Source organism: Athene noctua, chromosome 1 (genome assembly GCF_965140245.1).
Source record: "Athene noctua chromosome 1, bAthNoc1.hap1.1, whole genome shotgun sequence".
Lineage (NCBI taxonomy): Eukaryota > Metazoa > Chordata > Aves > Strigiformes > Strigidae > Athene > Athene noctua.
Genome location: NC_134037.1, coordinates 196,312,404 through 196,330,178, shown reverse-complemented (window position 1 = coordinate 196,330,178; position 17,775 = coordinate 196,312,404). Strand labels below are relative to the sequence as shown.

Sequence of the window (17,775 nt, the reverse complement as noted above, 5' to 3'; positions counted from 1 at the left end):
TCAGTGACCTATAGGAAAGTTTTGCAGCATCAATGCAATTTCAAGTGAATGAACATCCATTCACTAGTGTGATCCGCCACTTGGCAACTCTGGCAAGGAATCTGAGTGGCAGAGGGATACACTGTCTAAGCAGCGCTGAAAAAGGAAGAGACTAACTCTATATTTCTCAGTGCTGCTAAGCATGTGGAAGAAATGGGAGCTCTAACAAAGTGATGGCAGAAAAATATACAGTACCATTTATTCTTCTAATTCATTTTTTAATTATCTCTGTTCTGGGGTGATGGGTGGTGTCTACAAAGAGCGTGTACGGTGTACAGAAATAAACTTGTGGTATTTTGTGATTTGTTATAGTTCTCAAACAGAAAATGGAAACACAGCACTCTGTCAAGATGGACTTCCACACATCTGAGACAAGCAGAAGTCTATCGAGGCTTTTTAATGGTGTTTCATAAGCAGGCCCCAAGGTTGTGCCTTTGTTCTATGCTTTTAGTTCTAGATTTTAGAAATCTCACGCACTAAGCACAAAGCTACAAGAGAAGGACACAACAGTGAAAGCACTGAGGCAGTATAGACATGGTGGGTAATTTGACATGTGTGCCTCATGTCCATGTGGGACTGTGACCCTGCTTGCACAAAGGAGTTTAGGACTAGTGAGCAGGAGAGCTGAGCAAATAGCAGACTCACCCAAAAGAGCACAGGCACTGCAGTAACTCATGTTTTGGGGCCCAGAACTGATTGCTTTGAGACTTTTAAGCTTTTAGGTCACTTTGAACAAGTTTCCTTTAAGTGTGTGCAATGCAAGCCATTCCCCAAAGTCCCAGAGGCCTAACACCATCCCCTTGACAGAATCAGATTACAAGGAAAACTTGGGTCAACCAAGAAACATCATCTAATAACAAAGTCATCTCTAGCAGTCCCAGTGGACTGCAGTGTAGGAGGCTGTGAATCACTGAAGACGTGGGAAAATGGCAGCAAGAGAAAGAAAAAAAGACCAGCTTGCAACAGATAAACAGGTGTAACCTTGCTAAATCCTTCCGCAAGCAGTTGTCAGAACCTGATCCCTGCTTGGAAACTCACTTCTCTTTTCTTTAAATAGCCAAGCACTGATACTAAACATCTTATTATGAATTCCAGAGTAATTACTGCAATGTTAAGCTTGTGAATCCAGTCAGCTCCAGCCAGTAAAGAAAGGAACATCACTAAGCAGCAAGAACTGAGAAGCTGAAACAATGAGAACCCAAGAGGGATAAACTGCCAAACTTTATCTAAAGTTTGTGTTATATCACTCTACCATCACAAAGATAAACATCAGAACCCATGAGATGAACGAACTGAAAACAACCATTCATAATCTATGCTTTGAGCTCGTTCACATACTGATAAAGTTTTCACTACAATGATGCAATAAGTGACTATCTCAAAAACAAGTCCTGAAACTGGGAATATGCCGGGGGACTGTCTGCTCTATAATTCCAGAGGACTGAGGGAAAGCATGTTTCCACACCCAGAGTTTATTTCTCAATGCTGGCTTCTAATAGATGAACAAAACATGCAAAAACCCTATGGGTTGGGAATGTAAGGTCCAAGAGCACAGGCACAGTAATGCCATAGCATTCATTAGAGAAATGGAACGTTATTTGAAAGGTGAAATAGAACCAAACAAGAAAGCAATAGCACCCTTTTCTTCTCCAATCTGAGGCTTCTAAGTCCAGAAGAAGTATAATATTTAAATTCTTAGTAGTAAGAAGGTTTTGTCTATTAAAAATGTATCTATCAGTTAAACCACTTTCCTCTAGCTAGGATAAAATGACATTAAGAAAGGGAACTCTGGAGTTGGAGGGCTGAATTTTAATAACTAGAAAATCTGGGAAAAGCCATATTCTATAGCAGAAAACTTAGGACGTCAGGTTCAGTTAAAGAACAGTGCAATAGCTCATATCAAAGTAAGCATGAAATCCTCTTTCATATGACAGTTTCTTTGCAGATTTGGCACCATCTCCACTTTTTATCGTTTTTGCAAGATTGGTAAAGTAAGTATGCTTTGCCTATAATAGTTTACAAAACACAGATGTATAATTCAGTCAGCTGCTCTAGAACAGAAGTTAACATTTCTGATCCCCTCTATCCTCTAAAATCAGGTCTCTTAAAATCATAAGGGCAAGTGCGTTAATACTTTGAGATATCAAACAAAAGCCAGTAAGAAATGAATTGTATTAGAGTTTGATCCAAATCCAAGTCTAGTCACTTTGATCTTTCCATTAAATTTCTGCCTGCCTTGGTATAAGCCCTTAGAAAACATGCAGAGTAAATGCTGATGCTCTTTGTGGTTATTGTGCAATGTTGTAAGGATCTTTGCAAATGATTTTCTCTTTCTGCACCTCAGTTCATGGCCACTGCCCATTAAAAACTGAAGCATTATCAATCAGGGTGCCAGATAAAGGACATGAATCTGCATGCAGTATCTAGTGATAGAAAGCAGCCGTGTACACAAGGGATCAACTATAAGTCTACAAAAACATGTAAAAAAATAAGTAAGCACTATCATGTTCTAAAACCTAAAAAAAAAATGTGAAAAAAAAATATATATGCAGCAACATATGTGGGGTTACCAGTACAGGCAGCATCACAGCAGCTCAGGGATTTTATGTCTGTGCTTGCATAATTACCTAAGAACTTTGCTGAATTATGCTAAAAAGTCTGTATATTCAACATGTGGAAAGTCTAAACTGTAAGCATTTACCAGAAGCCACTACCAAGACTGGCCAGTTTGCTGAGTTCTAGGGCAAGAAATTAGGAGGGGAGGAAGCAGTGTCACACTCTATCAGCTGGAAAGGCCAAGGCTTACAGGAGGGGTGAACGACATTCAGAGAAAGAAGCATCTTCATTAACTCTGCCTATTTTTGCAGTACCTGACTATCTGTCATCTTAGATGAGCATGAAAATCTCTAGCTGTCTAGATCACATTTTATCATAGCTTAATTTCAAAAGACTTCTTCCTTGTTTCTGCTGGCACAGATCTAAGCTTTTGGGAAAATATCTTTGCTTTCTTTTTCAGGCCAGTAAATTATGGATGTGGTTTTCATCATCGGGAAGCATGGCAGTTCAAAGCCCAGGGAAGGATTAGTTCAGGGCACTATGCTAAAAGTTCATAACTCACTTCTATCTATCCTGCCTGGGAGGAGATGAGTCCCATCCAGAAGTGCTGCTGGGTCCCCCCAAGAACTGGTGGGAAACCAGCAAAGAAACTAGGTCAGTCAATACCACTAACAAGAAAGGTCTATTTTAGTCTAGATTCACTGCTTTTGCAACAATTATGCTCTCCTGCTTTAGAAACTGAAGCACCACAGTGTATTTCAGTGCTTCTCAGGCCTTGCATCACCCTAACATATGTGTACTAGTAAGTCTACTATCATAACTGTATGGTTATAGGAGGGTCAGCACAGCCATGAAGACCTCTGCACTGAAAAGAACCAATTCAGAACAGACACACACCATATTTCACCTCTTCTCATCAAGTTTTACACATCATCAGCTTCTGATCCAACTCATATCTATGCGGATGTGGAATGACAGGCTTGACATAGAGCCCTGTACTGCTCTTCCACTGGTGATGAAGCAATCCTTGATTTTCTGGATGATGATGACAGGCAACACGTTATGGCAGTGGACAACCAGGTTCCCTGGCTGGCATATGTACAACTATACAAGTGCAGTCATTCTTCATATTCAGTGGGAAAGGCTGGTGTGAGGAGAAGCAGGCTCAAGAGAATTTTAAGTATCCGATTTAAAATTGGAATGAACTTGAACAAGTATTGGGGCTGCAAAAAACAGACTGCAGAAGCCAAAGGGATATGCATCCCCAAGCAATCAGCATGGTGGGGAAGGTGGAAGAGTAGAGAACTTCTAATGCAATTGTGGGCAAAACTAAAATTGTTCAAACACGGGCTCTCCCTTCAGAGAACACTGAGCTCATCAAGGATTAGTCACCCATGTACAGTCTAGGGCAAGTCTGCACTCATGTTCAAATGTAATCAAACCTTTCCCCAGCCATCACCCTGCTATGGAAAGGTGTGCACCGACTCTGAAAGGATAAGCAAGCTAGTTCTGGAACAAATCAAATTTGAAGAAGTCTTTTAAATGGAGGGACAGTAAACACATGCACACACGCATCTGTCTGGGACAAAGGGGGTTTCTTAGATGTCTTCATTTCCTGCCGCAGAAGCAGAAGCTGACTGCTTATTCTAGTTCATTGCTGTTTATACCCTGTCTCTGCATCTTGAGAGAAAAAGAACTGCTTCAGAATGAAACTGAAGTTCCTCTGGCCCAGGCCTGCCAAGCCTGGGCCTTTAGCAAACGCCTTGTGCAATCATTCTGAACTTCCCTCCTACTCACTGGTGCCAACATATGTATCATCACATTCATGTGGGTGAGCACGCTCCTAATAGCAGTATCTGTCACCAGTCCTTTTATGATGCTTCATTTCCATGGCTCCTTGGTGTATGCTCTTTGTCTGCTCTCCGTCAGCATTGTACAGTACACAGAAATTACTTTGGCTGCTCTCTTCAGTTTGAGCTGTTCCTTCCTTTTGTATGTGGGCTGGAGGAGGTTGGGTTTTTTTGTTTTTTTTTTTTTTTTAATTAAAGGGCTTTGTTTACAGTATCAGGTTTTTGAATGAAGATTTATAGCAGACCCCATAATTATAACAGTCCCAATAAACAGTACGAACTGTCATTTCCAGCTACAACCTGTTATAATTATATGCCAGCATAACATCTCTGAGATGTCAGCCTAACTATATATCAACTCTGTGCTTAGCCCAAGCCACATGCACAAGAGCCTTGACTATGTTATGGAAACGTCTTCTAACACAGTCACAGTTACCCTGTCTTCAGTAGACACAGGCTATGCCAGCACAAAGACAGGCTGATGGCAGTGCAAAATCAAGTAACATGGAGGAGTATCCCACTTTTCACTGGGATATAAACCTCGAAGGATTTTTCAGTAGGAAAGCTGCCACAAACACCAGTACTCTTCACTTTTCTTAGGGCCTCAACTCCCACTTTCCCTCCTGCAGTGGTAATTCCGGGAATTTATTTCTGAATAAACAGACTGCACAACAAAAAAGGGTTAAGTTTCACTCTACAAATTAGCTATGCCTATTAAAATGAAAATAAACATCCTAATTCTCCAGAGAAACCATCAGATACTTGCTTCATGATCCCAGGAGCCTGTTCTCTCTGCCTGTCTGCTGGTGCCCTTACCCACGATACTTTATGGCTGTATTATCATCATCATCTATGGACTTAGTATTCCAAACATACCAGCTGCCCACAACTGAAGGGCTTCTTTGCATTACAAATTATAATTGCACTGAATGCACTACTGGTTCTGTGACATAAAAAGGAAAAAAAAAAAAAAAATCATCAAGCTTACTTTAACTTGACAGAGTTGAACCCAGGTGAAAAGCTAAGTCAGTAACCCACAGAACCCACTAATTAATTACCATATAGATGTATGTATCCAATCTAATGAAGATCAAAATTGGAAAAAAAAAAGAAAAAAGTAACCCATTATTCACCACCACAGTTTCAATTACAGCTGGGAGAATAATTACAGTTAACATATTCTCTGTGGCCTGGCTCACACCCAAAGCGGTGCTTCTCAAGGAGAAGCTCTGAAGTAAAATTTGGCTTGAAAACTGGAGCAAGACACCTCTTCTGAAATCTTCCCTAAAAAATCAAAACAAAAAAACCCACCACCAACAAAGTAGTCCCCAAAAATCACAGTTCTCCCCTTTTGAAGGTGACTACTATTTTCTAGAGTAGGACTCTGAGGTTAACAATTTTATCCATCCATTCTTCCATTAAGCCAGACCAAGTCAGCATTAATTTGTAACCTATGTAATACTTAACACACTAGTGCCATATGTCAAGCTAAATACCAAACTAAATTCAGTTAAGAAAATAGAAATGAACATTTCTTACCTGTTACTTTCCTCATAACTGTGGACTCCCACTGCTGAATATAATCTGTCAAGTGCCTTCTTTTTTCTTTTTTTTTTAACTTCCACTCCTAAAACATTTAGTATTACTACATATGAAAGAAAATGCAAGGAAAAACTCGTCTAATCTGTCAATGGTTATGTGGAACTTCTGTTAGTCAGCTTCCATATGAGCTTGGGTAGATATTTCAAATAACTGGGGAAACAAGCTGTTTTATAACAAGAAAAGAAATGCCAAGAATATGCCAGGAAAACTTGCATTTTAAAATTCCAGAGGCATGCAAAGGACCACAAAATATTACAGTTTTAAGTATACTATATATAGGTTATATTTCACGTTAAGCCAATTTAGGTCAAAAAACATTCTGTGTGTTAGATTTTTCAACAAACTGTAACTATACCAACAGCTATGGATATGAATACCCATGTAAAAAAAAAAGAGTAAGCTACTGGTTCTGCAAGGCACGAACATACACATATTAAGCGCTGTTATTATATACTAAAGTTGGTGCACATTTGGGTTGCAATTGCAGTAAGTTTTCTAGAATAGTATTGCACAACTGATTTATTTGTTACTTAAAAGCCTACCCCACCTAGGAGCAACTAGTGAATGAACAGCAGCATTTACCTGCATCCTCCTTTTACCCTCAAACCTTTCATTCATATGGCCCAGGTGATCAACAACACTGTTCAGGACTGCATCCTGTACTCTTGCTCATTTAAACTGTTCCATTTCTTAAAAAAGGCACTGAATATTGGATGTACTGAAGAGAAAGGAATAAAAGATTCACAGTTTCAAGTGCATTTTAAGAGGTGAGAGTTCCTTTAGCAATGCACCTTTCATAGCTTATCAGTATAAATATGTTCACAAGTTTCCATTTAAAAATGAGTCATCCCATCCCACTGGAGTAAGAAAACAGAACTCACCAAATGTAGATTCTGTACAGGTTTCATTTACTTCTGAATCACTGAATTAAACTAGTTTAAGACCAAGAAGGAACAAAAGTCCTTGCAGTTATCTTGCCAAGTAAATTGCCAGACCTAATCCAAAAGAAGTGTGATCCTTTTTCTAGTTTTTGATTTATAATTAAGTCGAAATCTGACTCATTTTTATATGTAAAATTGTACAGGGGCATTCTAAAAGTACTTCAACTTTGTGTTATAACAAAAGTTATCATTCTAAGTGTGGAAGATCTCTATTTCCCTTTAGTGAAACCACTGAACCAGGCAGCAAACTACAGGATAGAAAAGCTACAATAAAGGCTTGGAAGAACAGCTGTAAACTTTAAGGATTTAATATAAATTTATGAGATAAAAGTATCTGAATAGAGAACACTAAACAGAATCATTCAAGAGTGGGACTTTACAGTCCATTCATATAGTCCATACTCATGTTAATTACCCAACTGCACATCTTTATTGCCTCTTCTCTCCCCAAAAGCAAAGACTAAGCAACCCCCTTTTTTTTATAATACAGTAGATCTATGTGAGTTTCCCTGGCATGTTCTTGGTTCACTCTTAGATTAATCCTTTAACAATTTGTCCCCACCTAATACATGACTACCCTCAATACTAGATCAGGTCAGCTGTGACTACTTGGTACCCAACTGTGCGGTATTTTGCTGACAGACACTCCAAGCCAGCTGAACACTGCACAGCTGTGTTAAGAGTTTCTGCTGTACTTTTCTGTCTTTTTTGTGCCTACTCAAGGTAGGGCTATTTGGTGATACCACAAACGGTTAGATAACTGAAAGAGGGAGCTCGTGAACAAGCTCCCAGAGTTAGAATTGAAAACACAGATCTCAAATTCCTGACTGCACGGAAAGTACAGCAACTGCTATGGTTTCAGACAACTCATTCGCATTCCTGTGTAAACACCAGCAAGGCAAGAAAACATTAACAGCTGTACAGGAATAATACTTAAAAGTACAACTTATGCACCTATATGAACCAGGTATGATGGGAAAAAAAAAAGAAAAATCACCACTTCTACTACATCAGAAATTATGAGAATCTTTAATAAAAACTGCAGGTGAACTCTGGTCACCGCAATCCTTCTCATCTTAAAAACCCCCCATACTCCCAAAACTCCAAGGTTTGACAAAGAAGCTTTAAATAAAGCCTCAAAGAGGCTCAAAAAAATACGGGTGAGGTTTTGTCAAACAACAGAAAGGTATGTATAAAATAGGAAAATAAAAATAAAATCTGTGTCTATTGCCTCTTTATTAAGCAGTTAGTACTGAAGACTGTTAATGCTTAGGCCCAATCCAGCAAATGAGGTCAAAAAAGCAACAAAACTTGCATAAACTTATCTCAGTTGGTAAAGATGGGAAGAACTAAAGAACTATTAATGAGCTTGTTGAGTGGAGAGCATCTTGATTAAATACAGTGTGGGCAAAACCAAGATGAGGCTTGTTTCAAAAAAAACCAAACCACCCCACAAAAAACTTGAGCTACTCATTCACACTGCTCGGTCATAAATTAACTGCTTCCAAAACAAAATACTTTAACAATTCACACCTCAATACACAGAAGCTGTCTATGGAGGATGACGTAATGAAAAAAAAATATTTATAAATCCATTAACAAAAAGCATACGGTAAAAATGTCACTCGTATGTCTATTTGATTTAGTTCTAAGCTACTAAGACTAGAAAGGGGTTAGGAACTAACAGAGCTTGTAAAAAGGGACTATTAAAAAAAAGTGAAAAAAAGGATTGCAAGAGGCATATGAAGGCCCCTGGAACAGGAAACATGGGGAACATTTCAGCAAAATGAACAAGGGGCATGAAAGAGTAATTGCAGTAATCAGTTTATGAAAGGAAAACCATCCCCATATATCATTTTTCCAAATGCTACAAAGAGTCAATGAGACTGAAAAGCAATTCAATCAAACCTGAAAACACTCATAGAACATATAGTTGACTTTCTTAACGTCACTGCCACACTTGGTACACACTTAGACTCACCTAAAGAAAGAACTAGGTATTATAAGGCAAAAACCTACATTCTCTGCAGAATTCACATATGAAGTTTAAGAAGCAGCCCACTGTGGAGTCCTTCTGTAGGTAGATTGTAAACAACTGGTACTTCTCACCAACTTCCTAAGGAAAGCTTATATTCTTAGAAGACAGTCATGGATCGGTGCTCTTCAGGGTAATGCATGACCATTCTGGATTGCCCTGAATCACTGCCTTCCACCAGTAAGCTGGATCAAGCAGAAGTGTCACTGCCCAATTTTTAGTTAATGCAGATACAGAAACCACAGTTGATAATTCAAATACAGTTGTCAATTCAGATAACTGTATAGAAATAAGATTTCAAGAGTGGTGGGAAAATAGCACATGCCTCTTGGGTGTGAGCAAGACTGCAATTCATTCACAGATGTACCAGTGCAGTCTCCAGGCAGTGGTATGATTTACACCAAAGCAAGTCAGACAGCACTGGTGTCTACTTAACCTACACTAGAGTTACACACAGAGGTAGTTTTACTACTACTGGCTGGAATACAGAATAAATAGGTAAGGAACATGCTTTAATAGCAAAAAGGTACCAGGAAACAGCTCCATCTTGAAGTTTTCATTAAAGCTATGAACAGACTTACTTATCACAGAAACAAGTAAATCGGAGCTCATGAGACACTGTTCATATCTAACTGGCCTCTGCAGTCACAGAAGTTTTCTTTTTAGGCCAAATAAATTCCAAGACAAACAAATTAATTATTCACTCTATTTCACCTTGCTAAAGCAACACCAGGATTACCACCCAAGGATAAATCCAGTACTCCATCATGACATAATACCTTTTTTATTACAATATCCAAAAAACCAAGTATGCAAGATTTTGAGATCTCATGATCTCTTCTTCAATCTCAGGAATGTGCCATCTAAAGACTGTATATTTAAACCATAAAGGAGTTTAAATGTAAAGAAAAGAGAAAAATGCATTTTCTTCATAAACATTCTGTGTGTCTCTTCCTACCAACCACACCATCCTCTGTAAAACCCGAAGATTTCTTTCTGTAAAGCAAATATATATATAGTGTTGGTAGCCCACCCCACCCCATCCCAAGATCAGTTTTTATTAATCTTCTGTATTAGTGTCAACAATCAGCTACAGATACATATTACTTTGAGAATTAAATACATAATCGTTTAATTCAAACAAGCAGAAGGGCAAGAGGAAAAAGCATTATGTGGATGGCACATTTGGTTGTAGATTACCAAAACATTCAGCCTTTACAATTCAATGATTCTTTCTCTAGTAATCAACTTTCAAATAAAATTTCTCTTTGTTGCAATTACAGACCAAAATACACTAGATAGTTTTCTTTACTACAATCTTACCATAGTAGTTTAAGAAGTACTATTACAAAATGCTTTTAATTAGTGTACTCTTTACAAAGAGTCAGAGAGGCAATGTAATAGCAGAGTACAGTGTAAAGAGTGCTTCTAGGAACTAGGAGTTTTTGTCATATACTACTCGGTAAGCGATATAGCTACAGAACTCACAGCCACAACTGTTATGTCTACTCTCTCTCACTTAAGTAGCTGCAGTTTCAGTGCATTCAAACTGTGCCCGATGTCTCTGAATGGAGAGTTCTGCCTGCATGAGCAATCTGAACAGATTAACACTGGTTTGAATTGAAAACACCCCTCTTTGATCTGAGCTAACTATGTAAACGTACACAGGAGAGGGGAGTTTTGAACTCATCCAGGAAGGTGAGTGCTCACCATGGCCACTCAAGGGAAACTCTCAACCTGAAGAGAGGTGGTCAGAGATTAACAGAACTGGAACACAAAAAGAGGCAAACAAAAAAAAAGGACAAACAGCAACCAACAGAGCAAACACTTTAGAAAGAGCCTATTCCTTAAGCCTGCTTCAGATATTGCTCTGCTCTATAAAAGTGAATTTAGGACCTAAGGCTTGTAAGTTATAAGAGGCCCAGGCGGCCAAGTCCATCTTCAACGTCACTGAAGTGCTTTCACAAGATATAGCTTTTCCCCGTGTTCACTGGTGAAGATGGGAGCCTTTTTGTAGTGTTCCACCAACTCATCCATAGTATTAAAGCGACGCTGCCCAATACAATAGACATTGTCCACGAGCTGCACCTTGAAATGTTTGTTCTTCCCCGATGCCTTTAGAGATACTGAGAAGTCACTGGGCTGTTGAGAAGAATTCAAAAAGAAAAAAAAAAGAATTACATAAAAGTGAACACAATGAAGGCGTAATTTTGCGGTTTCAGGAACAAGCTGTGTCATACAGTTGATGGTAATTTATGCTAGTCTTTGTTCCACAGCTCAGTGCTTTAGCTACTTAAGAAACCCAATAGTCTATTATTCAATAAATAATTGCCATCATTATTAATGTGCACAGTTAAGTCAGTTAAGTGAAAGCTCCCCAAATCCACAGTCTGAAGTTGCCAATTACATGACTAAATTGCAAATATTATCTTAGTTGCTCAATCTAGAAGCACCAGAATGTCAAGAAGAAGGGAAAAACTTTCAGAATGTACAGTCTCCTTGCTAGAGAGTCCTGGAGAAAGCAATTATTGCAATATTGCTTGGGTAAGATGAAGAAAATTCTCCATATGGCTTTTTTTTAGATCCGTGACCACTAGAGGGCCGTTCTTGCTTTGCATTGCAAAAGACAAAAAAAACATTCACCTTTTATCTTCATTACCACGTGTGTGGGGAGTAATTCCTCCTATTGAGAACACCTTTTTTGTAAAAAATGATAAAGCTATGGAATAAAAACACAGTACAAATCTCACCATCAAACCACCACCCACAAAAGACAAAATATAAACACTAATTAAGTTATTCAGGATAGAAAAATTTCACATGATAAATCTCTTCATCTTGGCAATCAGAAGAGACCGTTGCCATCCAAACAGCCAGAATGAGACCATTCCACTTTCTGCACCACATGTCGCCTGCCGTAGGAGGGTAGAAAGGACACACTGTCTCTCGCTTCCAGCTGAACTCTGTCTCTAGCCATTCACCACTCCTAGCTGGCCGTAGAGATGGGAGTACAGGCTTTTGTGGGTGTCACCAGCCAGAAGGAAAATGGAAAAATAGAACAATAAAAAGCACACACCAGAGTTTGTAGCAAGCACTTAACCGAAATAAGTAACCCCTGATGTGACTCTGGAGGTACTGCTGCAGGGACTCTGCCTGCTGAAGGCATAACTTCAGGCAGAAACCATTGAAGGTACGTGCCAGACTTCAGACACAGCCATCCTGCAGTCCCTTGATGCTCCCTCCACCACTGCTGCTTCGGTCAGGCCAGCGCTGTGAACCTGAACTCGTCCAGGCTAAACAAAACCACAAGGGACTATCTGGTTCACAGCATCACCTTACAAACAACCACGAACAGAGCTGCGGCACAGCACAGGACCAAGCAGCGGGGAGAGGGAGACCTTAGCTATTACTGCTGTCATCAGACTGCAGTTCATGAAACCACAGGCTTCCTGCAGTCCTCTACACTGCGTTGCGGGGTCAGATGCGTACCCAAGTAAGCTGAAGAACAGCATTTTTTCAGCCATGCTGTCTTTTCTTGCAATGATGTGGGTCTCTGCCCCATGTATCCCCCATGTTCTGCCTATTCCCAAATCTCATCCGTTGCATCAACCTCTCACCTGTTTTAGCATCAATGCCTTCTCTGCCTTCCCTTCTGACTAGATGTGTCCTACCCAGACCAAAGCAAGCTCTGGCCATGCTTGTTGAACTGGCTCTGACCCAACTCCCCAGGCTTGCACCTTAGCTTTGGGGAGCAGCTCTTCCCCTCTTGCGCTGCTTAAGCCAGCAGCTAGCTCCCTACACCCCTGGACTAACCCTCTTCTACCTCAAGCCACTACGTTTCAGGCCCACAAGCATCACTTCTTTAAAAATTAATTTCTGTAACACCCATAGGAGAATTAATTCTTCCATCTACAATCCAGTGCCACCGGACCTTAGCCAGGTCAGTGCAGGCTGGATCAGGAAGGCTGCTTCTGGTATCAAACAGCTCCAAAGCCACCAGCTCAAAATACATGCAGCACCCCCTGTAACTGCCAAGGAGAGAGCTGGGAAGGGTGGGGGAAATGTATGGAAAGAAATGTGTGTAAGAGTATATCTTCGGGGTTTCCAGTGCTCCACCCAAGATACATTTTGTGCGCTGTCATCCATCCCTAGCTCCAAGTTTGAAAACCACTATTTTAAGCCAGCTAGCTCTGGTATTAAACCCCTGCCTCAGGAGCACTGCAAACTGGCTGCACAGAGCTCACATCAAGACTGACCTATCTCCAACACCCACCCCACTAGGTTAAAGCTAACCTGGCTGCACCAACACTGTGCTGTGGTTAAGGCCCTGAATGCAGTGTGGACAAACCCTCCGGCAGCCATAACCATGCAGGCCTAGGACCTGTTTCAGTAGGTATCTCCACAGCCCGATGCAGCAGCCATTGAACAGTAACAAAGGGCAGGCGCGCACGGAGCTCTGCAGAACCTCTGGGACTCTGGGCTTACGGAGCAGAAATTCAGGGTATGGGCTGTGGGCGGCACACTTATCGCTGTGCTCTAAACACAGGCTACCCAGGCAAGCCCACAAGGTCTCTTCAAGGACGGCACTGAGGGAAGCACTTACAGACTAGCTGCTTAGGATTCCAAAACACAACATCAAGTCTTGCTGACTAAGTTCTGCTGCTTCCATGGGCAATGCCTACACCAAATAAAAACCAGTAACCAAGAGGCCCTCATTTAAAATAGAAGACCTACGAACGGGAAGTTCATAATCTGAACCAAACATATTTTTTTTGCTTTAGGAACAGGAACAGGTTTCGAAATAAGTGAAATAATCACTTTGTGCTTAGGAAATTTTTAATATTTTCTGACAAAGCACAGTTGTTTTTTGCACATCAAAACTATTGAGTTTTCAAAGCTCCTTGTATCTGCTAAGAATCTTTAAATTATCTTTAGACCAGAAAGGATGTGCTAATGACACACAGAACGGTGCTGAAATGGATCTTCAGACCTCTGGTCTCCTGACCTGTGTCCCAGGCACTGGCCAGACTTAGATCTTTGTGAGGTGATCTACACAATATCTACAAATAAATACTCTTCCCTGCCGTTTTAATTACAACTTTAATGAATGAACATTCTCCTGAATTATTCTTCTTCCATCTATTCTTCCCTGCCTCAGAGCTGCTAATTAGATTAACGCATAAATAGAAGGCATTATCGCTTATTTTCTCCAGAATATGTTATAAAGTTTATTCTTTTTGTGATCTGATTTAATTAAAAAAAAAATAGCGGAAAGGCTGATCTAACTCTTTTGAGAGCCATCATCCGGTGTGAAGAAATGGAAGAGCTTGAACAGCTGTTGCAAAAATCCTGAAACCCTTTATTGGCCTCAGCATAGCAACTTCTACAGGATTTAAGAAGAAATAGCAAAAGCAACTGAACTTGCATTTGTTTTTATTTTGGTTCTTTCCCACTCTAATCAACACATAAAATTGTTAAAAGGACTATTTAAAAAAAAAAATCTCTAGATAAACTACTGCTCTTAACATTACCATTTCAAAGTATGTTGGTTCGATGCAGCTTGAATTGGTTCCCTGCTGTCCTCCTTGGATTTGCTCCAAATCTGTTTATTTTATTTACTGTTCAAGCTATTTTGTTTCAACTGCTGGCCAATTTTTCTCCCTTCGCCCTCTTAAATTAATTGCTACATTTGGATGTTTGCACACTAACTTTTCCAGGAATAAAAGCCTCGCATACACCAAATAAAGGCACATCGGAAGTAAGCTTTAATCCCTAAAATCTATAGACAAGTTGATGACTCTGCAACAGAATTTCAGAGCATAGCTTCATGGTAGGGAACCTGTGAATATTTCTGTACTATCATAACTGGGAAAACCTAAACCTGAAGTTAAATCAATTCCAAAGACAGAAAATTGAGGATGAGCTGTTATGCATCCACAGGTCTTCAGTCCTGCTGTAGCATTTCTTTGAATTGTTTCAGATTCCTTTAACTGATGATTATGACTAAGATGACCACAGGCTAGCCGGTGCCTACAGCATGTGAAAGACAACAAGTAGGGAAGACATTCCTTTAATTCTACTACTTTGGTAAGGAACTTCACAGTTGTTTCAAAAAAGATGGAAAACTTCATCATGAAGACAAGTTAAAGTGATATAGGGGAAAACAACTGAAATCGGGAAAGAAGGTTCCCTCATTACAATCCCCATTTGAGAATGGAAGAAGACAATTTTATCATAAATGGCAATGTTGGGAAAAATAACTCCCCTCTGAAAGCCTTTTAACTTGATGCTGTAACTTAGGTTTTTTCCTTTCAATCCACTTCCACTTGGCAATGCCTTTCCTCCATGGAAGATATTCTCATGCACTCATTCTTCAGACTATTCTAGAACCTTCAAGCTCCCATCCTGTGAGCCTGCCCTGGAGCTCCACAACTCCTTCCACTCCCATACCCAAGTTCTCGCTCACTCCTCCTCGTACTGAGTCACCTAGCCAAAAAAACAAGTCATAGCTTGAAGGTCTAAGGTCAGGCTGGACAGAACATCTGGGAGGGTTGAAAATTCCTTTTTCTACCCCTTACACCTCATTTAGATATAAACAAATGCCCTTCCTCTCTATGTAATGTTCATCATGTTCCAAAATCAGCATCATGCAGGTCAGAAACATGAATTGGCTCCATTGATCTTCAAATACAGCTCTAATAAGATTTCTATTCTTCCATTTAAAATAAACCACCAGGATATTTCCTTAAGCTCATTTTTAAAGATAAACTTTCTCCTCCTCTCTGCTGTACTCAATCACAGCATGTCAGAGAACATGACAAATACTTCAGTTTTTGAACAGTTGCCACATTTCATTGCTTCTATCCAACACTTGCAGGATTAAAACCCCAGAAAAATATAGGACACCCTGAATGCTGCAGAATTAGCACCTCAAAAAGCACACAAACTCTCTCAGTCTGTGCGTCCTCTCTCTCTGCTATCGCTATTGCTGGACAAAGAGCACAGAAGTTAAACACCATCTCAAAGAACTGATGCAAATCCAGTCATGTCTACAATCCTCAATATCATCTCAATACATCTGCAATCATCAGTATCATCTTAATACTATACCCTGCAACCCCATTTAGGATCAGATATTATAATTTGATAACTGTGACTATTGTCAGAAGGTAGCCATCACTTTCTAATGAATAATTGCACCTGAAATTGTTCAAAAAATTGCATAGTTCATTCATGCTAATAAACAGAATTGGTATGAGAAAAATAACATCATCTCTGCTTCACTGGAAGACACTGTAGGGTTATGAAGCAGTGGTGTTTGTCTGATAAAAGTTTTGCACCCACACACACAGCAAAGTGCAAGGCGACTGAAAGTCCTGACAGAAGCTCCCGTTGAAGCCTAAGGGTGTCCGTGGCAGAGACTACTCAGAAGCTAGAGCTGTGGCGTGGTTGTCCTCTCTCGTCACCGGTCACAACCTATTACTTCCTGTTAGCTACAGCACTAGCAAGCACAGTTTCCTGGGGTGAAACTGAACAGAAACTCCTCTTCCTTCCAAATTTTCTCCTCTCTTCAGTGGAATCTTAGATCTTCAAAGCATGATGATCACCCACCCAATCCAGGCCAAAGATGTCAGACAAGACTTGTTTGTCTTGTGTTAGGTACTACACAGAGAGGAAGAAAAATCTGACTGCTGAAGAGCCTGCAATTCAAAAAGGGCAAGAAGTGGCTGTACAGAGACTGCATAGATTAAATCTGCATTATTTGTTCAGGAGTGCTACTTAAATGAGACCACAAACTTCAGTTTTTATCAACTGAGCAGCCTGCAACAAAAGACAAATCAAGCAGTGCTCCTAACTAGGTATGTTCCACTTCAATCTCCTCTACATCTCTGAAACTAAGGTGACATTACCTAGGTATAACAGAGTTGGCAAAAATGTTACGAGTAAGTAACTCAGCTTGTTACCTATACTATGGGCTTAAATGGTTCAAACAAGTTTATGGTTCTAATAACGTATTCCACAATTAATGAAGATAATCAGGCTCCTAGCTACCTGACTGAGCTCATCTCAGGATATTCTCCACTATGGCAGCATCCCTTAGATCTAAATGTAACTGAAGAGAATATTTTTGGCTAAAGGAATCTAGCTGTGAGACAAACATCTGGTAAGTTAAAACTAGAGAAACATTTTAAAATCTTGCAACTACTAAAATTTGAAATGGAAAAACATGACAGTCTCATCAAGTCAATACAGAGTAATACAAACCTTCATCTTTCCAAGGAGAGCTTTTCATAGCTCAGTAAGAAGAGCAAAACTCAAAGAAATCTAAGGAAAAAATTTATACAGATTACTTTTCTAACTATGGTGATGGAAGGCTATAGAAAATCCTAACACAGGTCAAAAATCAGGCATGGGATTAGCAGGATGACTCACAGTTTTATCTATGGGATTTTTTAGAAAGGAATAACCCCTGGATCCACAGCTTTAATAGGTGGGTCATAGAACAACGTAATGGGAAGGGTTGGTCTGGTGGAAAGATGAGCAAACTGGAGAGTTGACAACTTCGTTCTGTTCAGTCTGGTCTCTCTAATCAAGATCTTTCACTCTGATCGTGAGCACACTCCTGGTGACTTTTTGCCACAGCGTGCACAGCCTCTGTAGTCACACATGTGAAAAGTGGCAACTGTCAAGAATTTAAGAGTTATTTCTAAAATCTTTTTTTGTTCTATACATAGTGAACTTGAAATAAATC

General features: G+C 39.9%; 1 protein-coding gene across 2 annotated transcripts in view; it reads right to left on the bottom strand.

Annotated features, from left to right (window-relative positions):
• Nucleotides 1-9,791: 9,791 nt before the first annotated feature.
• The window catches only part of NCK2 (NCK adaptor protein 2), an 86,315-nt gene continuing 78,331 nt past the window's right edge, over nt 9,792-17,775 (bottom strand). For both annotated transcript variants that reach the window (XM_074909306.1, XM_074909297.1), the window contains one exon: nt 9,792-11,165. In XM_074909306.1, coding sequence (XP_074765407.1) covers nt 10,971-11,165 — 195 coding nt within the window. In that variant the 3' untranslated portion in view covers nt 9,792-10,970. The remainder of the gene's footprint in view (nt 11,166-17,775) is intronic.